This window comes from Propithecus coquereli, unplaced genomic scaffold (assembly GCF_000956105.1).
Source record: "Propithecus coquereli isolate 6110/MARCELLA unplaced genomic scaffold, Pcoq_1.0 Scaffold12, whole genome shotgun sequence".
Lineage (NCBI taxonomy): Eukaryota > Metazoa > Chordata > Mammalia > Primates > Indriidae > Propithecus > Propithecus coquereli.
This window is the reverse complement of record NW_012136080.1, coordinates 3,017,237-3,043,052: the sequence shown is the minus strand read 5'-3', so window position 1 is coordinate 3,043,052 and position 25,816 is coordinate 3,017,237. Positions and strand designations below refer to the sequence as shown.

The window sequence follows — 25,816 nt, the reverse complement described above, 5'->3', positions numbered from 1 at the left end:
TTTTTTTTTTACTTCTCTATGTTTCACTAATACTGGAGAAATCTTTAACATTCAATAAATTTTATTTGTTTATTTGCCTTATTTAACATTTACCAAGCACTGAGCTGGGCATGTAAAATGGAAAGATAAATGAAATGTTAACTCTGTTCTCAAAACTCACAGACAAGTGCAGAAGATGATAAAGTAAACAGACCATTTCAAAGCAAGTGATGTGAGTCTCTTGATGTTGGTAACACAAAGTGCTCCATCAAAGGTGTTTCTAAGACTAGGAAACAGCAGGGATCAGAGAAGGGTTACCAGAGAAGTAATGCCCTGGAGGACAAACAGGAGTTACTTATGGAAAGATTGTAGGCAGAGCAACCCACACAGAAGAAACAAGCTTTTGTGAAACAGGTCTAGTGGCAAGAAAGGATGGTGTACTGAAGCATGAGGCTGGAGTGGCAAACTCAGGAACAGGTCTTAAAAGATTTTGTGTGTTTGAACTTTATGAACTTTATTCTGAAAGTAAAAGCAATAGGGAATTACTAAAGGGCTTTAAGCAAGGAAAAAGATTATACATATATATAATGTATTATATATACATTTTATATATATATCCTGTGTATATAATGTATATATAATGTGTATATAAATACATCTTTTTTTCACTCTGAAAGCTATATTTAGGAAAAGTAAAGCCAACAGTAGAAAAAACAAGTAGAACCAAGAAATGATGAGTTTCCTCATTAAGGTAATGACAATAGTGATGGAAAGGGCATGGAAAAAATAAGATATATTATGAATGTAAAATTGATGGCCTTGGTGATTGATTTAATATGAGTGAGGGAGAGTACATGCATACACGTGCGCGCACACACACACATACGACAGTAAGATGTGATTGGGTGTGTGGTGGAATATTGATTATGATGAGGCATAGAGAAGAATAATGTAAGTTTGTGGGGAAAGATAGTGAACTCCATTTGGAACATACTAAGTTTCAAGGCTGTGGGATGTTTGAGAGGAAGATCTGCATTAGGCACTTAGATATGCAGATCAGAAGCTCCAATAAGGAGACGTCAACTAAAAATATAGATTCAGGAGTCATGGGTTCCTCCTTCTCTTTTTTTCAAAGAAATAGTAATATTGCATATGTATGTATTCTCCAACAGTATATTGTTTAGATTTACATCTTTTAGGGAATTTAAATGGTATCATATGCAGTTTTATGATGCTCCCTTTATTGAAATCAGCATTATGTTTCTAAGATTGATTCATATTATTGTGGGTAGCTACAGTTTATTCACTTTCTTTACTACCTAAAATTCTGTTGTGTAAATATACAATAGTTTACTCATTTACCTGTTGGACATTTAAATTGTGTGTGTTTTTTTTTCTTGTGCCCGTATTTAACAGGGTTGGTTCTCATTTCCTTAATGATTTGTAAAGGATATTTACATATTCTTGATAATCCTGTATCAGTTATACATATTGAAGATATCTTCTCCCAGCTTGGGGTTTGCCTGTTTTCCTTCTTTATGGTATCATATAATATGCAGATGATTTAATTTTATTAATTGGAATTTAAGAATATTGTAGGGCTATTTTTTTTGTCTTATTTAAGAAATGATTCCTTGGCCTGAGGTCATAGGTTACTTGTGTTCATTTCCTTCAAAATGTTTTAAAGTTTTGCCTTTCACCTTTTTATCTTTAATGTAGCTAGAATTTATTTTCTTCAACAATATGAGGTAAATATCTTACTTATTTTTTCTCATATGATTAACAAGTTTTCTCAATACCCTTTTCTGAATGATATATCATTTTCCCCACTAGTCTGCAATGCCACCTCTGTTACATATTGAGCATTCGTGTATGTGCTTGTGTTTCTGGGATCTCTATTTTGTTCTATCGAGTTTTTTATCCATTTTTACACAGCAGCACACTGCATTGATTAGTTCAGATTTGTAATAAGTTTTACTTTCTGGGAAGGCAAAGCGCTCCACCTTGCCCTCATATTTGTAGGCAGCAAATACTTGTATGATCATTATTTTATTTCAGTTCTTTGAAGATATCATTGTTTTAGAATTCTGGATTTCATTGTCAATGTTGAGGAATTGCTTGTCAGTCTAATTGTTGCTCCATTAAAAGTGACCGGACATCACTTCTCTCTGGCTGCTTCTGGTATCTTCTTTTATCTTTTTTAGTGTTCTTTGGTTTCACTGTTTTGTTTCTAGGCCTGAATTCCTTTTTCCTCTCTCTCTCTCTCTGTGTCATTGATCTATTTTTCTGTTGTCTCTTTGCTGGACCACCATGTATCATAAGCTCCTTTGTGAATCTGGAAAAATCTATGAATCTCTATTCTGATGAGATGCCACATACGGTGGTTCTCCCTCATTTGAGGGAGAAACTGTGGGTAGTACTGAATCCCATATATTCTATGTTTTGTGCTATACACACTTACCTATGATAAAGTTTAATTTATAAATTAGGTACAGTAAGAGATTAACAACAGTAGCTAATAATAAAAATAGAACAATTATAACAATATACTGTAATAAAAGTTATGTGAATATGATCTCTCTTTATTTCTCAAAATATTTTATCGTACTGTACTCATCCTTCCTCTTATGATGATGTGAGCTGATAAAATGCCTACGAGATGAGATTAAGTGAGGCGAATGACATAGGCATTGTGATGTAGCATCAGGCTACTACTAACCTTCTAACAATATGTCAGAAAGAGGATCATTGGCTTCAGGTGATCCTGGATCATCAAGCCATGATGATATCAATGGTTGGATGTCAGGAGCAGGCAATATCGATGAGCAACAGGCAGGTAGTGTACATAGCGTGAGTATGCTGGACAAAGGGAATAATTCACTTTCCAAGAGGGACAATGCGAGAGAGTTATCATCTCTCTCAATCATGCCACTCAGAACAGTGCATAATTTAAAACTTAATAATTCTTCATTTCTGGAATTTTTCATTTAATTTTTTCAGACAATGGTTGGCCACAGGTAACTGATACTGTGGAAAACAAAACCACCAGTAAAACATGTCATATACAGGGATATCTCACCTTATTGCACCTTGCTTAAACTTGCTTTGCAGATATGGCATTTTTTCACAAATTGAAGGTTTGTGACAACCCTGCATTGAGCAAGTCTATCGAAGCCATTTTTCCAACAGCACATGCTTATTTCATGTTTCTATGTCACACTTTGATAATTCTTACAATGTTTCAATTTTTTTCTTTATTATCATATCTGTTATGGTGATCTGTGATTAGTAATCTTCAATGTTATTGTTATCATTGCTTTGGTGAGCTATGAACCATGCCCATATAAGACTGCAAATTTACTAAATAAATGTGTGTGTTCTGACTGTTCCACCAATGGCCAGTTCTGTCTTTTTCCCTTTTCCTGGGACATCCTTATTCCATTATATACAACAATATTGAAATTAGGTCAATTAACCCTACAATAGCCTCTAAGTGTTCAAGTGAAAGGAAGAGTCACAAATCTCTCACTTTAAATCAAAAGCTAGAAATGATTAAGCTTAATGACGAAGGCATGTCAAAAGCCAACAAAGGCTAAAAACTAGGCCTCCAGTACCAAATAGTTAACCAGGTTGTAAATACAAAGGTAAAGTCCCTGAAGAAAAATAAAAGTTCTATTTCATTAGACACGCAAATGATAAGAAAGTGAAATAGCCTTATTGCAGATATGGAGAAAGTTTGAATGGTCTGGATAGAAGATCAAACCAGCCACAACATTCTCTTAAGCCAACGCCTAATTCAGAACAAGACCCTAACTCTCTTAAATTCTCTGAAAGCTGGGAAAAGTGAGGAAGCTGCAGAAGAGTTTGAAACTCACAGAGATTCCTTATACCTCATGAAAGGTATAGGTATAAGGAAAAGAGGTATAAGGAAAAAAGTCATCTCCATAACATAAAAGTGAAAAGTGAAGCAGCAAGTACTGTGTAGAAGCTGCAGCAAGTTATCTAGAAGATCTAGGTAAGATCATTAATGAAGGTTGCTACACTAAAAAGATTTTCAGTGTAGGTAAAACAGCCTTCCGTTGGAAGAAGATGCCATCTAGGACTTTCTTAACTAGAGAGGAGAAGTCAGTGCCTGGCTTCAAAGCTTCAAAGGGCAGGCTGAATCTCTTGTTAGGGGCTAATGCAGCTGGTGACTTTAAGTTAAAGACAATGTTCATTTACCATTTCAAAAATCCTAGGGCCCTTAAGAATTATGCTATATCTATTTTGCCTATGCTCTGTGAATGGAACAACGAAGCCTGAATTACAACACATCTATTTACAGCATGGTTTACTGAATATTTTAAGCTTACTGTTGAGACCTACTGATTGGAAAAAAAGATTCCTTTCAAAAGATTACTGCTTATGGACAATGCACGAGGTCACCCAAAAAGCTCTCATGAAAATGGAAAAGGAGATTATTGCTGTTTTCGTGCCTGCTAACCCAGCATCCACTCTGTAGCCCATGGATCAGCGAGTAGTTTCAACTTTCAAGTCTTATTATTGAAAAAGTACATTTTGTAAGGCTGTAGCTGCCATAGACAGTGACTCCTTTGATGTATCTGTGCAAAGTAAATGGGAAAACTTCTGGAAACAATTCACTTTTCTAAAGTGCCATTAAGAACATTTATGATTCATGGGAGGAGATCCAAATTTCAACAGGAGTTGAGAAGTTGATTTCAACTCTCATGGATGACTTTGAGGGATTCAAGACTTCAGTGGAGGAAGCGAATGCAGATGTGATGGAAATAGCAAAAGAACTAGAATTAGAAGTGGAGCCTGAAGATGTCACTGAATTGCTGTCATTGCATGGTAAAACTTTAATAGATGAGGAGCTGCCTGTAATGGATAAGCAAAGAAAGTAGTTTCCATGGAATCTACTCCAGGTAGAGATGCTGCGAACATTGTTCAAATGACAACACAGGATTTAGAATATTATATAAACTCAGTTGATAAAGCAGTGGCAGGCTTTGAGAGGATTGATTCCAATTTTGAAAGAAGTTCTACTGGGGGCAAAATGCTATCAAACAGCACTGCATGCTAAAAAGAGATCATTTGTGAAAGGAAGAATCAATTGATGAGGCAAACTTCATTGTTGTCTTATTTTCAGAAATTGCTCCAGCCACCCTAACTTTCAGCAGCCACCACCCTGAGCAGTCAGCAGCCATCCACATCAGAGCAAGACCCTCCACCAGCAAAACAATTACAACCTGCTGAAGGCTTAGATGATTGTTAGCATTTCTTTAACAATAAAGTATTTTTAATTAAGGATGTACATTGCTTTTATTGGGCATAATGCTGTTGCATACTTAATAGACTGCAGCATAATACAAACATAACTTTTGTATGCACTGGGAAAACAGAAAATTTGTGTGATTCACTTTATTGCAATATTCACTTTATGAAGTGGTATGGAACTGAACCCATAATATTTTTGAGGTATGTCTGTATCATAACACACTTTCATGGGACTCATTGACCCCATTCAATATCATATACAGAGTACACAAAATTCAGATTAAATAATTCTGGTGGAAATATTATGGCCCTCTCCTCCTTTCCAAGATTTATCTATAAATAGGTATACACACACACACACACACACACATATAAATATATTATCCATCAACCTGCAAAGGATGCAAAGAATAAACATCATTAACAGCTGCCATTTCTTATTGCTTACTCTGTAATAGATGCTATATAGACATTATCTTGTGAAATCTTTACAATTATCATGCAACTTGGGTACTGTTATTTTCAACAGCTGTACTAAGTATGCTTATCTTTTGTCAAGAGTAAACCAGTCTCGGCCGGGCGCGGTGGCTCACGCCTGTAATCCTAGCTCTCTGGGAGGCCTAGGCGGGTGCATTGTTTGAGCTCAGGAGTTCGAAACCAGCCTGAGCAAGAACGAGACCCCATCTCTACTAAAATTAGAAAGAAATTAATTGGACAACTAAAAATATATAGAAATTATTAGCCGGGCATGGTGGCGCATGCCTGTAGTCCCAGCTACTCGGGAGGCTGAGGCAGGAGGATCGCTTGAGCCCAGGAGTTTGAGGTTGCTGTGAGCTAGGATGACGCCACGGCACTCTAGCCCGGGCAACACAGTGAGACTCTGTCTCAAAAAAAAAAAAAAAAAAAGTAAGCCAGTCTCTAACGGATAAGTCCACTTGCCCTCAATAGCCCAAGGGGTATGTGTGTGTGGAGGGGGGCAGGTGCTGAAACACATTTATCTGACCATGACAAATAAGAGTAAATATATTCATTCTCTCTTCCTCTACTCTTATCCTCTCACCACCCTCTTTCCTCAAGGATACAGGAGCAGTCTTTGTGAAATATAAATTGGATCATGTCATTCTGCTGCTTAACATATTTCAATAAATCCCCATGAGCTGGTAGTGGAATCTAGACTTCTTACCATAACTTTCAAGGTCCTATTCCTTCCTACTCCTGCCTGCCTTTTAAAGTCATCTGATGCCATCTCGCGTCCAGCATTACATTCCAGCACACTGTCCTGCTTTCCCTTTCCCATGCGCCAGGCTCTACCCACCTGTCATGCCTCAGGGCCTTTGCATTTGATGGTCTTCCTTCCTGCAATGCTACTCCTCTGGCCTTACCTGACCACCTGCTCTGGAGTTTGCCCCCTCCCAGTTATCCTCTGTCATATCACCTTGGTTATCTTTTTTATAGCATTTAGCAGGATCTGAAATTATTTTAATATGTATATTTCCTTGCTCATAGTTAATTTGTCCTACCAATACCTACCTTGTGAAGGCTTTGTCTTCTTCTGTACTACTATATACTATATCCCCAGTGTCTAGGTCAGAGCCTAGTGAAGAATCAACATTTAATATATTAATGTATTTTATGAGTGAATGAATGAATGTCAATAAGCTTACATTGGGACCTGGAACTTACGTCAAATTTTAAGAAAATGAAAAAAGTCCTGAAGACAGAAGCCTCTCTGGCCAGTAAATAGAGTCTAAAATGAAAAGCTACAGGAATTTAGAATTATATCCCTTGGAAGTAACAAAGCCAAAAAGAATGTCAATAGTAGGATTTGAAAGAACAAATTGAAAGTAGAGCTAAATTGATTAACAGCTATTTTTCATTTCCCCTAAGATCAGGACAACAGATTTTCAAAAGCCCAATGAGGAATTTAAGTTGAATGATAGATTTAAAAAAGCTTACAATATGGATAATATAATTCCTCCAAGTGGTTTGGTATAGTAATCAGTGTAAAATAAAAGAAGCTCTACCTTAAAATCTAAGCTAACACAACCATTTTCTGTAGAAATAAACTATTACAATACTAATACCCTTAGAAAGTGGTGAAGCAGTACTGTTAACCATTAAATCATTCTGAACATATTTACCTCACATTTATTGCTCCAGACCCAAGGCTACAAATTTGGGGGCTGAAATGAATTTACATGCGGAAAACTCCAGAGTCTAGTAAAACAGCTTATCTGTGGTTATAAAATACTCCATTAAAATGTAATGCATAGATCTGTCGCCCTTAATGGTAATCTGTGAGGTATAAGGTCTGTAATATATAATACATGATAGAATCTGATCTCATGTTCCCTCATCAGCATTAACCTTAGTAGGCATCTGAATGTGAATGCATATTTCTGCCTAAGTCTCGATCCCGTGTCATTGATACACAAGGTGAATTTTAATCTCCAGTTTTATGTTTTCAGAAGGCTGCCCCTATCTCAAATACAAATATTATTAGAAAAAGCATCTAATTTCCATGAACTATTGAGTTGCGTCTACTTAGACCTCTTGGCACTAGGCAATTTCTTGTGTAATTAAGCTGCACTACATAAATGAGATTCAGGTTCGTGTTTCCTCCCTTAGATAAAAACAAGCCTGACTAGATCTTTCAAATGAAGTTTTTGATTTGCCAACATCTCTTGCTGCCTATGTAACTATATTACAATTTAATTCAAGAGTATACTGAAAAAGGAGCTTTTCGAAAGCGACTTGGTTTAAATTTAGTCCCTATTTTAGTCTGAAATAAAATTGGGCTGCTTGGAAGCAATTTTCTTGAAAATGATTTACCAAATAATAACAATTTTAAAAATCATATCTGACAGCAAAAATATTTAGTTCAAGAGTAGCCTGCGTGTAGGTGTACATTTGCTAGCACAGTCTTGTGTAATAACAGAACATAATTAATTCTGCACTTTTCTGAGATAATTGTTCTTAGAAAATTGCATATTGAAGGACTCACATGTCATTGGATCATGGCAGCTTTCCTTGTCATCTTGAGCCCAACAAGCGTTTTGTTTGTCAGTTGCGTATTTTAAAATACTCTTTCTTGGGAAGGAAAAATACTTCCCTGAAATATCTTTTAGTGAACTGTTTTTACCTACCCTATGTTTTTATGGTGCTTAAGACAATGTTAGATAGGAAAAGCTCAGGAAATTTTACTAGTATACAGCATATTTTTTATGTTCTAGAACTTTGATCATACTGATGTCTTTTAGCAGATTCAGAAGTGATTGTGGCATATATAGCATCTTGAAGGAAGATATGTTTTCCGTAGCATGTCCAGAGCCTAGTATTCTTTATGCTCATGGTGTTGAGTAAATGATAATTACTGTTGGACTTCTTGCACTTAATTGACACATCCTACTTTCTCTGACTGGAGCAAAATGACCCTCAGTGCCCCTTCTCTTCTTAGTGATTGCCTAAGCTTACTGCATCATTATTATCCATCTTCTTCCTTAAAGAAGGTATTGGTCACGACTGGACTCCACTGGACTCTAAGTTCATGTTCCCTTCTAACCCTGATCTTCTAGACCCCTGCCTCGGAATGAAGGCTTTGTATTCCTAAAAGTTGTAAACAAAGGAAAGAAGTTATTCTCACCTCTTTTCACTACAGACTGATTCTTTCTTGAAATTCTTATTTTAGGGTCAAGCTAGTGTGGAGCATTAGCAAAAGGGCCATCCAGGGAATCCTGGTAAGTTTTGGGGTAATTCAGAATGAGGATATTGACTGCAAGCCATAGAAATCCAACTGAAATATAGCATCAAAGGCAGGGGGGATTTATTGTAAGAATTCCAAGTATCTAATGGGGTCAAATAAAACACACACATGCATGCACACACAGACACACACACCCCTCTGGATCTCAGGAACTCTTACAATCAGGCTCTCAAACTCCGTTAAGATTCTCTCTCCAGGTGTTGGGGAGGGAAAAAAAAAAAAAAAGAGGCTCTCTTCATGTTTTACTTTGCCTTTTCTCTGCATATCCTCTCCATTCCTTTCTACCTCAACAGTCTTGTCATCTTTCTTTCCTCATCCAAATGGCAGGAAAATGGTCACAGACAGCAGCTCTTCAATTTAAGTAGGCAGCAAATTAAACGGGATTCTCTTCGTTGATTCTAGATTCTTGTAAAAAGAGTGAGTGGTTCAGCTTAAGTCAAGTGTCCATCCAGCTTTTATTAATTATTGTGGTGGGGGGAGTGGGGACTTCAAGGGTGAAGGGAGATCACACTGTAATAGCGTGGTGGTTTCCATGGCAACCCTGTGGGCTGAAGAGTTGAGATAAGAGACAAGATCCAGAAAAAGGGTGGGTGGGCAGAGGTAGTCACTGAACAAATGAAGCAAAGCTAGTGATGGTATGAATTGTGGATCTCCTCTGTGCAATCACATCACAGTAAGTCTCCATGCAATCATTCTCAGCAACATTTTCGTAGAAACCAAATCTCATTTAAATACATATTAAAATAAAAGCATCTAAAATAGAGAACACACGAAAAGCTTTAAATCACCCAGTAATGGTTCATGTTTCATCTCCTCTGGATTCTCTCCTGTGTAGCCTCTTGTCAGTCAAAGAACATGCCACATACCTTGCAAAGAGACCAGCCACATTTTGGTGGCATCTGGGTATTTCAGCTTGTGTTTGCAAGTTAAACAGTGAGCAGTTAGATTTTTTAAGTTTGTTTGTGGGGAGACGTTGGTTGGGTTAGGAAAGACAGAGGGAAAAAAGGCTACCTGCCATCCCATAAACAAGACAAAAAGAGTTTTTCTTTCCTTCTAGTTGCTTCCATCCTACAGGGAACAGCAGATGTTCAGCCTGAAATAAAAAGTGTCAAATTTGCATATGCACACACATACCCACAAAGAGGCTTCACTTCTGTGTATTCTTTAAGAATGAAAAACAGCCTACTGCTACATCCACCAGGAATCCTCGGACCTGCTCTACTGTTATTTGGATGTGGCAGGGGGCGGGCACCAGGGTCCTCTATTCCACACTACGTTCTGGATGGTGGTTTAGGCCTTAGAAGTGCAGTGCTTGCTCTCTCTGGAGCTCTGTAGGCTGGGGTAACAGAGTCTCACTTTCATGACAAAGGCTCTATGAAAAGCAGATGATATTCATGTTGCTATAAGTATAGTAGCTCCTATGAGCCAAGCCGTACACTAACATTTACAAACACGAACTTATTTTATTCTCACAACTTTGCAAATAAGTTGTATAAGTTAATGTTCTTGATAAGACTAAGGATGGGAGAAGAAAAAAAAAAACTGGCCCAGAGTCCTTCAGCAAGGAAGTCAGGGAGATCAGGAACTGAAATTACAGCCCCAAACCACCTGTCTCCAAAATCCAATTGAAACTTAGTGCAAGTTTATCCATCAAAACAAAGTTATTAATTCTTGCTTAGTTGCTTAATTCTATGAGCACTGAATGCCAGGTAAGTTAAGGGAGCATTCTTAGGAAACATATTTCCATGGGAAAATAGTTTCATAAGCCAAATATATAAGTAAAAAAATGAACCACAGCACTATTCAACAATTCATTAAGCTGCACACTTTTGATTTATGCCCTTTTTCTGTAATACTACACTTCAGTAAGAAAGACTTTAAAAAATGAATTGTAAGAATCCAACCAAGTTATAAGTGGAGAACTCAGCTGTGTATATATGAGTTCCTTGAGAACAATAATTATATTTTATTCATCTTTGCAATCCTTTTCTTAGTGGTAATGCCAGTACAAAGTATATGAATTTTTAGCGCAATTTAATTAATTCATTTATATATGCATATACTTGCTTCCATGTCCACGGAATAATAGAATGTTAGAACTTGAAGGAGCCTTGTATACCATCCACTAAAACTGTTTTTCTTTTGATTCGAAGTGGCATAAACCCAATTCAAACTAACTTACAGGGACGGGAAAAAAGAAAATCTATTCACTCAATCCAACCGTTGGTTAGGTATATAACTTAAGTGAATTACATACCTAAATGAGTTCGAATATTCCCTTTGCACAGAGGACTTCCACGTTTGGATAAATCTCCCATGGACCACACCACACATGTGCTTCAAATAAGATTTAGTCGAAAAAATCAAAATAAATCTTACCATCTTTTACTTTCTCAACTGAATATTTAGTCACACATCTACTGACTATACAACAAACGCCAATATTTATTAAGTATGTATTATGAACAAAGTAATTTGTTTACATTACCTCATTTAATTTAATTTTTAATCCTTGCATCATCCTTAGGAGTTTGGATTATGTTTTTGCTTCACAGATGAGGGAATTGGGTGTTCAAGTAGTTCACTGCCTGAGATTACAGCATTAGTGAAAGAATTAAATAGTATAAAATCAAGTCAAACTCTGATCTTCTGCATACATGCCTAGTACATTTGTCCACTAAAGCATTCTGCCACAAATCAGAGAGATAGGGGCTGTTCTTCTTCAGCCATTCTGACTTATTGCAGAAATTATACCAAATTTCCAGAATAATATTCACTTTAATCTTCTTAACTTTAATTCCATTGCTTGTCATATCTCATCAAAAACACACTGGAAGGAACCAAATATTTTGGGAAAGATATTTCATTAACAAGAGGACAAATAAGATGGCAAAACTACTGTACCTTGGCTGTTTCACTTGCCCTCTCTCTTTGCCTTTCACTCTCCCGTATACATCATTGTTCTTCATCCTTCTCTTGCTCAATGTTTAAGAATAAATCTGTGAAATCTCCACTCCACCATCATTTCAGATGTGCAAGATAGAATTTCAATTTCTTTCCAAACTCAGCTTCATTCTTATAAGAAGTTGGAGGTCTTCTTACTAGTTGAAATAAATAAAAATCACATTGGCACGTGAATATATCACATTTATAACACATTTGGCAACAAATAACACATTCTCAGAATTTCCTCTATACACAGACACTCATACACACACATATATTTATGTAGAGGGATTGAGAATATAAATGAAAGAAGCAATGTTTTTAATTTAGATTTTTGTTCACATTTCTCAGCCGACTTACAAATACTTTATATGTGGCTATGTTAGGACTTTTTTAAAACATAATTATATTCTGCTTTTTGTCCAAGAGTTTGCTTTCCTAGGACTTGTTAGAATAATCCTGAATGTTTTCTTGTAGTAAATATTTCACTGTTTGGGGCTGTGCTCGTCTAATAATGTTTCACAAGTCATCCTTGCACATGCGGGACATTTCTTCAATTGGCCATCTGATCCCAAACCAGTTAGCCCTTTAATCCCAAATCTCAAACTCAATTGTTACAGTATGGAGTCGGTGGGTGGTATGATTAAAGCTGTGTAAATGAGCTAAGTTGGTGGAAATTAAATTAAAATTAAAAACAAATTACAAAATCCCAGGGTAAACATCTTTAATAGCACTTTTCCCATGAAATTCCCCAAAAGGGTGTAGACAGCAGAGAGAATGACATATGGTGGAAGCAGTCTGCTTACAACGCAGCACAGACTGTGCTCAGCAGGCAGATCTTGCGGCCTCCAGTTTGACCAAATTTGAGGCATCTATTTGCTCACCATTTAAACCCAGCCTTCCAGGATGCCGAAAGAGCGGCAGCTTTGCGTGGAGGAAGCAGCAGCCAAGTAGTCAGAAATAGAAACAAACAACATGCCAAGTTAGGGGGAAAACTGAAGTCCCTCGAATTTATGAATTTGAAGGCCAGCATGTGGTAACGACAACTCTGTAAGGGTGGAGGGACCCACGAAGATGCATTTCCGCCAAATGAATTGGGATTTAATGGGCTTGGTTTTTAAGTCACTGAAGAAAATGATTAAGGAAAATACTGAGATGAATGTCTGCAAGATGCCAAGCTTTCAGTGATGTGGTAATCCCACTTATATTTTCTACTGTTAGGATTAAGGTCTTTAAAAGCAGAACATATGGTGACTGATCTGTGTCACTGCATTTTGCCAGCATTCATAAACAATCCCAAGTCTGATTAGTGCTAACAAAGCATATTTATATCCTAGGTTATACAGTTTGCATTTTTCTTTGAGGATATTAGTCACTCTCTGTCTTGATAGTATAAAATGTTAGCATCATATATGGAGAAACAAACAAACAGGATTCTGTCAAAAAGAGCAATGAATAAGGATCCAGAAACCCTGAGTGTTAGATTCAATACACATACAACTGAGGCTAGAATCGTTCCTCCAAAGATTCCATTGTTGTGGGTTTCCTGAAACCCCCAAAGAAATAACTGAACAAGCACAATTTGATGAAAGATATTGGAAGCTCAAAGAGACAAAATTGGTTTGCACAAATTTATATAGTCACGGAAGCATCATCCTTCCAACAGAGTCACTTGTCCATATTTTGCTACCATGGAAATGATAACCTTAAGGCTTGGAGAGAAAACTCTGCTCTGAAGAGGAGTATATGTACACATTTCATGTGTATAACTAAAAAGATTGCTTGGTACGAAATCTATAAATAACTGTATTAGTGAAGTTCAGAATGACCCCACTAAAAGAAGTTATTATGCCTATTATAAATGGGCATGCCCTGTTCACTGTTTACATTTTTACAAAGAGGAGATTCTCAATAGATATCACTGTGATTTTCCTGAAATTTGGAAGTGACGACTTTGTGACTAGGTTGCTATGTCATAACTTTAAAACCTGTCCACATAAGACAATTTCAGAAAAAGGGTCATTGCTTCACCCCTCCTTCCCACAGAACCTCCCTCCTAAACTCCTCCCTTAAAAGGTTAAGGAAATGTCTATCCTATGATGAGAGCTCAGGCTCAAAATATAAATTTCCATTAGAAAATACACATGACTATATAAATAACGGGAGAATTATTCCCACCACCCCCTCCCCAACAGAAAACATGCTTTGAGTGAAAACATTGAAAAAGAGACCCAGAGGAGAAACTGGAGATGTATCAGGCATATTTTTTTTGTATACATGATATTGCTATGTTCCCCCAGCTGGTATCAAACTCCTGGCCTCAAGCGATCCTACCACTTGGGCCTCCCAAAGTGCTGAGATTATAGGAGAGACATCCAGCCTGGCCAGGCATATTTTACTTATGACATAATTTTTGCACTGGGAAAGTCCTTCTTCAGGAGCACTATTAAGGGAGCAAAAATACCAAATCAGACGTGTTCCTTCCTAACTTTCAGTGGCTTTTAATCCCATTGTCAGTTCTCACAAAGACTTGTATTTAATCAATACATAATTAGTCAATAATATCCTCCTTATGTGTGCTTCTCCACACATCAACTTTGAGTACCACAAAGCTGTAACATAGGAAGCTTGGCCTCTTATCTACAAACTGCGAGAATGTCTTCCTCACCTGGAAATGACTGATTATTAGTACAGGTGGTAATGTTATGATGAATAATATTCTTCACACTTAAGTTTCAAAGATTTCTTTAAGTAAAAAAATGCATGCATTTGGTCATGTAGAGGATGTCTACAACCTTGCCACCCTGATCCTAGATTAGTCCTCTTCTTATTTTCTGTGGTTAAGTGAGCTTAACCAAGGCACTATAGTTCAAATGAACAAAGTAGTTCATTTCAGTTTGCTGGTTCAAACACTATCTTCAACATATAGGGCTGTTCAACTTTTTGTTACAGTGCATAAGTGACAATGAGCTTCCTAGGCAGCAAATTAGGCATTTTGCATTAAGTTTAAATGTGCCATGGGGAATTGTGATTCACAAACTTCCCACACCAAATGGAGCATCTTTCTTAACCGACCTGGTTTGGAATCAAAATACTCAGTGGATATCCTGTGAATCTTCTGAAACCAGCTATTGTGTTTCCTTACAATTACACAGTAGCTGACTTTACAAGCTAACTAGGAACCATTGTACCCTAATCAGAAGCGGGTCATGGAGGGGCATGGGATCTTGGCTCAATATAATGAATTTAAACAGTGTAAATTCTTTCAGCACAGATTACCCTGCTGAACTCCCAAATCATTGATCGGGACATAGCTTCTTAAGTCTGAAATCTTTGAAATTCTTATGTCATTGCTGAGAGATTTCCAGTTTTTCTTCACACAATAGTGTAGATTTTCTGGGTTTTTTTTAGGATGCTATGAACCACATATTAGTAAATAACCCCCTCTCCCTCAAAATCATTCTGCATTTTCCAAGCTTTTAAATAAGAATCAAAAAATGCCTTTGGGTTTTTTTTCAATTTCAAAGCCTCGTCTTTTGTGCATTTGAATTCAGAGATAATTGTGCTTTGAGTTAATTCGTGCATATTGTCAATGTCTTATTGACTGTATTCGTACCCATGGACAGTTCAAAAATGTCTTACTTTAAATGAAGAAGATAAAAGAATTCAGAAGGAAAAGAATAGAATGCCAAGCCATTTCTTTATATAAAGTATTCTATATCTGTTGTTGTGCAAAGAAAAGTGTGCTTTTGTGGGATGGGATGACAGCCCTTTTGCTGAAAGAGCAATTTGGGAAAAACTGGTATTTAAAAAGCATATGTCTATTTGTTAAAAAATTCTACATATGTATTAGTTTCAAGTTGAACAAATCCATCTGTGTGCATACTAAGATAACCATGACATAGCTAAACAATTGATGTAAAATGTCATAATTCTCTATTTCCCACACTAACTCAATTTAAAGAAAACTGTCCTTCATAATCAATGTATCAATAAAATCTAATTAATATTTATTAACATGAATTATTCTTTGTGCCAGACACTGGACCAAGCGCCTAACAAATGTAACAATGTGAGGACATTTTTCACCATAAATTCCGTGTGAGAATTTCTCGTGGATAATGAAGTTGAAGAGCTTAGAGGCTTTTACTTCCCAGCAGGCTTCAAATGCTTTCTGTCTCTGGAAAAACAAAAGGCCTGGAGAGCATGACACCATCTGTCAGGGCTTGTCACCTCTGGCAGGAATGTTGGGAATTATGGCCAGAGGGAAAAAATGAACAGGAGGGATCCAGAGCGTTTCCGTGAGAGAACTGAGGGAAAGGCACCTTTGTTATCGCCAATGGACTAGAAAAGGAGGGTCAATCTTAATAAGTCTTATTGTGAGTTATCAAATACATCCCCTTTAAGGGTCTTGAAAGACACAGAATTACATTTTAATTATTTTTGGTTGCTGTAACTGCGTGTCTCTTAATGGAACACGATGCCAAATGTGGTCCACTAGATCTCCAAGATTTGTTCAGTTTACACATATATATCTCATTTAATCTTCAAAACAACTCCACTTATTATCATCATTTTTGACAGGAGGAAATGCAGGCTCTCAGAATTTCTATTGACAGTGACGTGAGACTGGCTCTGGCTGTCAGAATGTGAACAGAAGTGATGTGTCACTCTAAGCTGGGGTAGTCACATGCCCAGCATGCCTTCCCCATACTCTCTGCCGAGCTGCCAACTGGGTGATGGCAGGACAATCCTGAGGCCACATGACGGCAAAACAGCAAAACAGAAGAAGCCTAGATCTCTGAATTACCTGTGAGAGAGCTCCATTGTAAATGAGAAATGAAGTTCTATCGTGCTAAACCAATGAAATTTAGATTATTATTATCAGTTACCTCAGCATTGCCTACTCTATCCTAATTAATATGCTTTCCAAGGTTACAGAGCTAATAATTGACAGGACTTGGAAAATCTCAGTTCTTAACCGCTATGCGCCCTACCTCATAAACAGGTCCCTTCCTCCTGGCACACAGACCTTTTATCATAACATGTGATGAAAAGTTTTTGTGGTGCTTCCCTACTCTATGGGCTCCATAACAGATTCTCCAGCTTTGGCAGTCAATAAATACTAAATTCAGGACTCACTTACTTGACTTGTGCTTTCTGCATCAGAAGTGATACTATTTACCTAAAGGAAGAGAATTCTCCTTTAAGTCTTAATAGTTGTCTTGACCTCAAGGCTCGGAGTAAAATTGGGAAATGTCAAAATCATCAGTTCTTTCACTAAAACCTCATTTCTGTTTCTAAGTTATACAACAAGCAAAGGAAACAGAAACTATATTATTCACTTAGGGTTTCAGATCAGCCTTAAAAAAATTTCTTTTTCAGATTGGTTGGTGGTGAAATCTCAGACTTGTTTAGTTGAAAATTAGTGCTTGCTTGTTCAAAGCCTGTCCTTTCTCCAGAGGCTTTCGTTTCTTGTTCCCACCTACCACCTGCCATGGGTGTCATGTACTACTTCCTGGTACCTCTACTTGAGTCTATAGGAGGAAGAAGCAGATCAGAGATTAAAATGAGAGCTTTTTATTTGCTACTTGCCTCTATCATATAACAGTTATTTATGGTTTTGCAGGGGTGGACATGTGAGTTATGATGTTATTTGTTCCTATGCTTTATTCATAATCTCTTTATTCCAAGCAGCCACCAATACTGGTTATGTTGCTGTCCAGTGAACAAGATAAAATATGGAATAATCTCTTTTTCTGAATGAGGACACATGTTCCTACAATCTGCTTTGTGACTTAATCAGTGTGTCATTATTAATGAAGCAGAAGATATCATGAATCAGTCAGAAAGAGGAGGCTGGTAATATGCATCTCATTTCCCAACTGAGCATTCAGCTGTAGATAACATTCCTGCCAAGGCACTTTAGTGTCTTATGGGATTTCATATTGAGAGGACATTTGCAGACTCACACAAGGGCTTGTAAATTCTGACCTATGAACCAAGTAGACAATGAAAGTAGATTTCGTACATTCCTTGGACCACTGGCCTACCAGGTTACAGTGCAGGATTCATTGATCCGTGATGTGGGTTCCATTGGCATTTGCTTCCTTCCTGCTTCTCAGTAATCAACTTCTTGGTGGCCCAGCCTCTTGCAAGGAGGTTGAGATTAAGAAAAGTTTGCTGATACTGCCTCACCGTAACTGAAAAACCACTCAAGTTCCTTCTAAGGGTGGAACATTAGCATTCTAAGAAAGGATGAGCCCCAAACCTTGTTGCCATAGTACCATCTGTCAGAATTCAGAAGCATTTAAAGAGTGAGAGAAATAGATGAAAGAAATCAAGGAGCTCCCTTCCCAACTAAAGAATCAGTGGCCATGGGGGGGAGGGGGAGACAAGGACAACATACGTAACCTAAACATCTGTACCCCCATAATATGCTGAAATAAAAAAAAAAGAAAAAAAAGAAAGAATCAGTGGACATTCTAATAGCAGGAAAATTTACTGTTGAGGGATTTAAGAACTTAAGGAAGAAATGAGCTGAATGGCCAAGGTCAGGTATGAGCTATGAAAGCTTTTATAGAAATGTCTTCATTCAGTAAAATAATGACAACATTAGGGAATATAATGGCACGTTTCACATTAAAATTACTATTAATGGGCCTAGTATGTTTGATTTTCATTTGCAATTCAAACGCAGTAGTAGATGTTGAAGCCTTCTCTCCACAGTTAAAAAAAAAAAAGTTGTGAATTTGTTTTGCTTTTTTGTTGCAGATAGTATGAAAACTAAGAGACTATTTTTTCTCTCTCTGGTTCTCCTTGCCAAAGAGCAGTATCTTTCCAATTTAACAGCATGATAGAGCAATTTAGGTGGTTAGGATGAAGGAAAAAAGGAAAAGAAGAAAAGCTATGTGGAAGCTTCTGAAACCAACTCTCTATCGATGAGAAAGTATTTCTTTTTCAGTCTACAGGGCTAAAAAGCCCTACCTCTGTTCATGATAACTGTGCCATATCCTTCTTGCCTACACTTGACTTCCTCCACTCTGACAGAGGTAGATACAATTCTAAGGTTTGAGTTGGCTGACCTTCAACCTTCTTTATCTCTGTAAAGATTTTATTGTTATGACCTCCATTCTTTCATGTCTGATTTACTTCCTTTTTATTTTCCTAACCTCTATAACTCTGGTCTTTAAAAAAATAAAAACTCCCATTGGAGATGATGAGAAGTTCTTTTTATTGTCTAAAGGGTGTAAAAATTTTATGTAGAAGGGAACTCAAAATTGCATAAGACTGTCCCTCTCAATTACCTTTGAACGCTCTTCTAGTTGCTGGAATAAGAAAATGGGGTCAATCAACTTTTTCTATCCAAAAGTTGTATCCATGCATTTTTTTCTGAGGAGAGAATGCTTATAATGCATCAGATTTCCAGGGAAAGTTGTGACCCAAGAAAGGGTAAAGCAGTGCTTGAGTAACCTAGTGTGAGTTTTGGGATCTGCTTTATGGCAACCATCAAAACACTGTGCCAGATTAAATTCCATAACACATTAGGCATTTAGTCTTCCAGCCCAAGAAAGCATTAAGTGCTTGAGGAAGTACCTGAGAAAACTTACGGTTCTGTGTGAGGAGCACTGGGAGTCAAAATGCATGGCTTCTGGTGAGGTTTTGCTACTAACTTGATGGATGAAGTGGGTAAGTGATCTTACCTCCCTGGGCCACTGTTTCCACATCTCTAAAGTTAGGGAGTTGGACTAACTCAGTGGTTTCAAATCTGACTCAGCAACTTGACAAAACTCACCTGGTAGTAAACCAGGGAGCTGAGAACACAGACCAGACTCATACTTCGAAGGACATCTGTGACCTTGAGGTTTTCAGGCTTCCTGAATCCCATTGTGATGTTCTTTCTTTAATCTACACTATAATCAGTTCTTTGTAAAATTCTAAATCACTGGGCCCTATCCACCACCATTTGAAAGAGAATCGCTGGAATCTGATTTTTTAAAGAAAGCTTCTCAAGACATTCTATTAACTGCTAGGTAGAGAAATCACTGTAGCAGACACTCTAGGGTCACTTCTACTTTTAAAATACTAAGTTGCCCTTAAACTAACATCTCCTTCATTTAGCAGAATCTGGATCAGCATGAAGTGCTAATCCTCAGAATGAATATTATCATAGTACTCTTTTTAAACATTAGTGATTACCACTATATGTAAATGAAATTATTTATTCAAAGGGGCTACCACAGTGCTGGGAAATTACTAATCATATATATATGAAGTATACTTGATTCTGCTTGACTCTTGACCATCAGCAAGTTTGGTAAAACATTAGGTAGGGTTACCTTGGGTAATCAAAGGCATCAGAAAATAGGAAGAAGAAAAATATATTGCATGCCAATCACTTTTAAATATATTATTGCACTTAATCCCTGTAACGGCCTGTGTTCATTTTCTCACTTAGTCAGTCACTACCTTGTAACCTTGAGCAAGTCACCTAATTCTGTCTAAGTCTTTTGTTTCTTCTTTTGCAAAATGGAGATTAAAAATACCTACCTCATAGGATCACAATGAGAATTAATGGACATGATGCCTGGGAAACACTTAATGGAGTGCTTATCAGGTCAGCAGTGTTGGTATAAAATAGGAGCTCACTAGAAATTTGGACTCTCGGGATCCACCTCAAATTTCCCAAATTAAAATCTACATTTTAACAAGATCCCTAAGTGATCCATGTGCACATATATATTTGAGAAGCACTAATAAAGAAAAATAACCCTGAGACTCAGCAACTTGACAAAACTCACCTGGTAGTAAACCAGGGAGCTGAGAACACAGACCAGACTCATACTTCAAAGGACATCTGTGACTTTGAGGTTTTCAGGCTTCCTGAATCCCATTGTGATGTTCTTTCTTTAATCCACACTATAATTGAAAGGCTTTTTAAAAACACATTTTCATGTCTACCACAGTAGCAAGAGCATCATAATTTTGTTTTATTTTTCACATTTTTAATTATTCAGCTGTTTTATTTGTCACCGTTTAGGGAATTATGACAAAACTTATGTCTAAAATGCTTCTGATTAATGCATATTTAGACAACTAAGCAGATGTAGAATGGGTTGACTGCTTTGATAAAATTAAACATTGATGAAACATATATTTGCACAGCAATAATGATGCCGGCATTTGTATAAATAATAACAGATCTATTTCCCTAATCATCTAGGGAAAAAAAAAAACAAGATGAGAGGATGAGAGAATTACCAAATATGTCTGGCTTACTAGGCAGATCATTTTCAAGTGCAAATTTCTTTTATGTGAATAAAATTATGTTAATTTGTAGCATCTATTACCACATTAAAATGAAAGAAATGCGTTTGAGCAAAAAACAATGTGGATGATACCAGAAGTGTGTTTCCAGGACATGTCAAAATTTTCAGAGCTTGTTTGTACATCATGGAAGGTACATGCTTTTAATATACCCCTCCATAGTACCATAGTTCGATTTTATACAAAATGTATCCTGAGATCCAAGCTTAAGTGATTTAAGATATACATTTTTTTCCCACATTTTAGCTTCTCTGAAATTGAGATCTATCTTACAATTGGCATGTCACAATTTGATTGATAGCATTTTTTTTTCTTTTTTTGCAATCAATGGGATCTTAGATTCCATTAAATAAGGGATTATGATTTCTGATAAACTTAATCTTGTCCACAAGGAATACCACAGTGAATATAGTATAAAAAAATAGGCAGGAAGGAGATGTCACCGTTACCAACATTCATGGATAAAAAGGGGGCAGATAAATAGAAAGTAATGAGATTAAATAAGAAAAGATTTAATGGATTTCTATTCACACAGCCAGAGAGAAAAATCAGGAAGAATAACAGAATCTAGCAGAAGAATAGACGAAAGCAAAAAGAGACAGAATAAAGTATGAAGATGGAAAATGTAGCCAATAAGCCCAATATTGTGACCATTATTTCCTAGGTGTGTTGTCCTGTGGTAGACATTTAATTTGCTGCTTGTTTTTTCATTACACACACAGGCCAGCCTAGAGGGTGGGTAAGATTTGGGAGGTGTTTTAAGGATCTTTTCGAAGGTATTTTCTCTTCTCTAACCTGCACAGGTAGATCCATATCCCTTCCCATACTCCCTTGCTCCCTCCCACACACATTCTCTGTCCATTCTTCTCTTTCCACAGCCTCCCACATTTCACTCCGTCCCAAACCACCAGGGGAGGTCTATACGATTGTTAAAATTTCTGTTTGTTCTTTCAGGTGATAACAAGATTATCGAACAAATCTACAGTCTCACAGGTATGGTGTTTGCTAAAGAGCAAAATATTTACCTAAAATCTGGATGATTTCCAATAAATCTTTCTTTTTCTTCAGAATTTGATGTATTTATTATTTACTTTCCCTAATTCACTTCCCGATGAGAGATGTGGCAACTGACTTTCTTGAGTTTGGGTAGAGAGAAATATTGAAACTCATATCTCTGTGTATGTGTTTTATAGCTATTGTTATAAAGCAATTTATAACAATGCCAAAACCTGCCAAAAGCAGCAGAGTCCTAAGGTATTGATTTTAAAAGTACTTTCAGTGTGTTTAAAACTGGTGGTCAGTTTTTTCTTATAAGCGTCCAATTTCTTGTTATGTATCCATAATGTTAAAAATACAAGGTTCAGAGATAGTCTGGACTTAGTTTCACTTGAGCTCTTTCTTAAGACAGTTCCAACTTCTAAGTACTCTCCCACTTCACAGAAAACTTTCCCAAAGAAACAGTGATTTGTCAGATTTATCAGTTAGACTTTTATTACTAATAATCCTCTAACAATGAGGCACACAAAGAGATCCAATCACATAACACATTATAACTCATTGGTAATCTACTAAAGATGGTGGAAGAGGGGCAAACTGTGTCTGCTTTTAATATAACATGAAGATACTTCTTAAGAACTCTTAAATGTCTCAGTGCATTCAACCAAGTTTCTCTGTGGTACAAGTTGTCTTTTCTCTCTCTTCTCTATAAAATCCTCCTCAGTAACAAGCAAAGTAGTCTTTATGGTTCAACTTTTCTTCTCAGACAGCCTTCCTCACTACTCCATTGACTTCCTCCCGCCCTAAGATCTTTCTATATTCCCTTTCTCATGAAAAGAAATTTAGCCTTTTTTTATTTTCCAATTTGAATTCCTCACTCCTTCATAGCACTGTGAAGATGAAGATGCCTCCCTAAAATACATCCTTAACTTTCAGAAAAAATCCTTCTTTCTAATTTAGGCTGAAGTGTATTTGTAATTTTAAAACCAACAAAATAACAGAGATTTCAAAACAACAGATGTTTATTTCTCTCTCATGGGCAAGTCCAGAAATGGAAAATATAGCAGCTCCAGTGTGTCAATAGGCTCCCGGGATTTCTTCTTTTTGATTCATCATCCTCAGCATGTGACTTCCTTCCCCAAGATCTCCTCATTCTCCAGGGTGGTTGCTGAACATTCATCCATTTTATCCATATTCCAGAATAGAAACCACAGAAATGTGAAAGACTGAATAGAGGTCCCCCCTTTCTAGGAATCTTCCTAAAAGTTCCTTAAAACCTGTCCACTTATATGCCATCATCCCAGAATTTAGCCTCATGGCCAAACCAAGTGGCAAGAGAAGCTGAGAAAGGTTGTCTTTGGGCAGAGTGCATTACTAAGAATGCTGTTAACTAAGAAAGAAGGAAATATTGCATAAAAAGAGGTAACCAGCATTCTCTGTAGCACCTTCTGCAATATAAATGTTTCTATTTTCTTTATGGCGATCATCATTGCCTGGACAGGTATTTGTTAAACTCTTTCTTTGCACATTGCTAAGTGCTTAATTTCTATTATCTAATATGTAATATTTCCCTCACACCATTCCTAATTAACAGGTGAGGAAACCAAGACTTTTATAGCTATATTACTTGACCAAGGTTACAGCTAGTAAGTCACAAGGCTTCTAAAACTTACTCATGCATTCAACCACTGGACTCTGTTCTACTTTAAGACAGGCTGGACAGAATCTAGTCATCTATGAGTTTAAAGTGGCCATTCCAGCAAAATGTCATGAGCCAAATTCCAGATTCATTTAACTATGAGTATAAAAACCTCCTGCCCTCATTGCCAGGAAGAGAATGAACGGATGGATCAGTTGAGAAGAAAGAGCTCTGTGGTTGGACTTTATGGCATATTATAACAGGTGAATCCAGCTACACAAGGGAAGCAAGTGGCCTAAAGAAAATTACTGGCATTCCTGCACAGAGGCTAATGTGAGTCTGGGTGTTTGATAACATAAATTTAGGTCCTGTCTTCAATGATGGAAGAAGGGATAATTAATTATTGGTACAAGTAACGTCTGCTGCTTTGATTGTGAGAGTCAGTCTCTAAGCAACTTATCCAAGGCACCAAGTCTCCATGACAAAATGGAAGTATGAAAGTTAGACAGACTTGTAGAAGTACAAATACTTGATAGGGTATTAGTCAGAGGATTCTATTAGTGCCAATGGAGCCTTGGTGAAACAAAGGAATGGTTAACTTGCCAATGCAAATGTGAAGCAAATTCTAATTAGAGAATGTACTCACTGATTTTCATTTCTCTGATAAGCTTGCCCTGTTGTGTCTTTAGCTGGGTAAACTAATTTTTCTATTCCACAATGCTAGTATACAAATGTTCCCTGGAAATTCCATGTGGGCCCAGCTTTTTTTAAAAGCACAGAGTTTTAGATGCTGTGAAAAACAAAAACAAGCAAGTAAAAACAACACCATGACTATCCCAATAAAGAACTTATGGCCTCATCATTAATTAAAATAACCATATGTAGTTTGAAAGATGAGTCTAGGAATACCTTTTAAATTTTGAGCCATTAAGGTTAAAATAAAAAATAAAAAAACCTTATTAGTGAACCAACCATTTCACTTAGCAGATATGACCTAAACCAAATGGGCTATTACCTGTAAGTCACCACAATTTTTGGTTAGATTTTTTATTATACTTGTAATAGAGATTTAAAAATCCATCTATGCCAATGAACCAAATGTTTATCAAAGTCATAACCATGACAGCTCATGAGATTTAAATTGTAATCTTAGGGATTTTCAGGGATTTTTGCCTAATTTTTATTAGAAATTATTGATAAGTGGGTATAAGTAACCATACCATCAAAAGAAACTGAGACACAGAAAAATGAATTGACCTTTTGGACCAGAGCAGCCATGTGTGGGGCAGAGCGAGAGGTGCACACCATTATAGTTACCCTATTCGGAGGCACTCACTTGGCCTCTGTTGCTCTCTCTGCCCTGCTCCTCCATCGTCACCTTGGCTGTCCTTTCCCACCCTCCTTCTTCTTCTCAGCCTACAAGGTTGAATGACCTTAGTCAAGAGTCTAGTTGGTCTAGGGTTTTGGTAAGACTCTTTTTCCCTCCTTTGCTAAAGTTTTTCAAAGGAAGTAGACCAGGTGGTCTGCATCATTTCTTGTTCGTGACTTGTGCAAACAAGGAGAGCAGAAAGTAGAGTAGCTCAGGATACTTCTGATAGTCTTCTATTCATGTGATCCAGAAAGGAAAGAATTTTATTCTTAAGGGTAATGTAATTCTGCTGGTTGATGTCCATGTAAAGTTCCATTAATGGCTCTGTCATTTTAAATAACAAGGCCCCAAACTCTCCATACGTCTCTATTCCTAAGAGCAGGTCATTATTCTACTATCACAAGGTATAGGCTGATTAAGATCTACTATAGTATACACAAGGAGTGCAATGCGCACTACCCGAAGGATGGACATATTTGAAACACGGACTTCGGTGGGGGGGGAAGCAAGGGCAACACAC

At 37.0% G+C, this 25,816-nt stretch overlaps 1 protein-coding gene across 1 annotated transcript in view; it reads left to right on the top strand.

Annotated features, from left to right (window-relative positions):
* The window catches only part of KCNH8 (potassium channel, voltage gated eag related subfamily H, member 8), a 458,661-nt gene that overhangs the window by 365,367 nt on the left and 67,478 nt on the right, over nucleotides 1–25,816 (top strand). Inside the window, exon 11 of the mRNA XM_012663182.1 lies at nucleotides 22,247–22,285. Within this exon, the coding sequence (XP_012518636.1) occupies nucleotides 22,247–22,285 (39 nt within the window). The remainder of the gene's footprint in view (nucleotides 1–22,246; nucleotides 22,286–25,816) is intronic.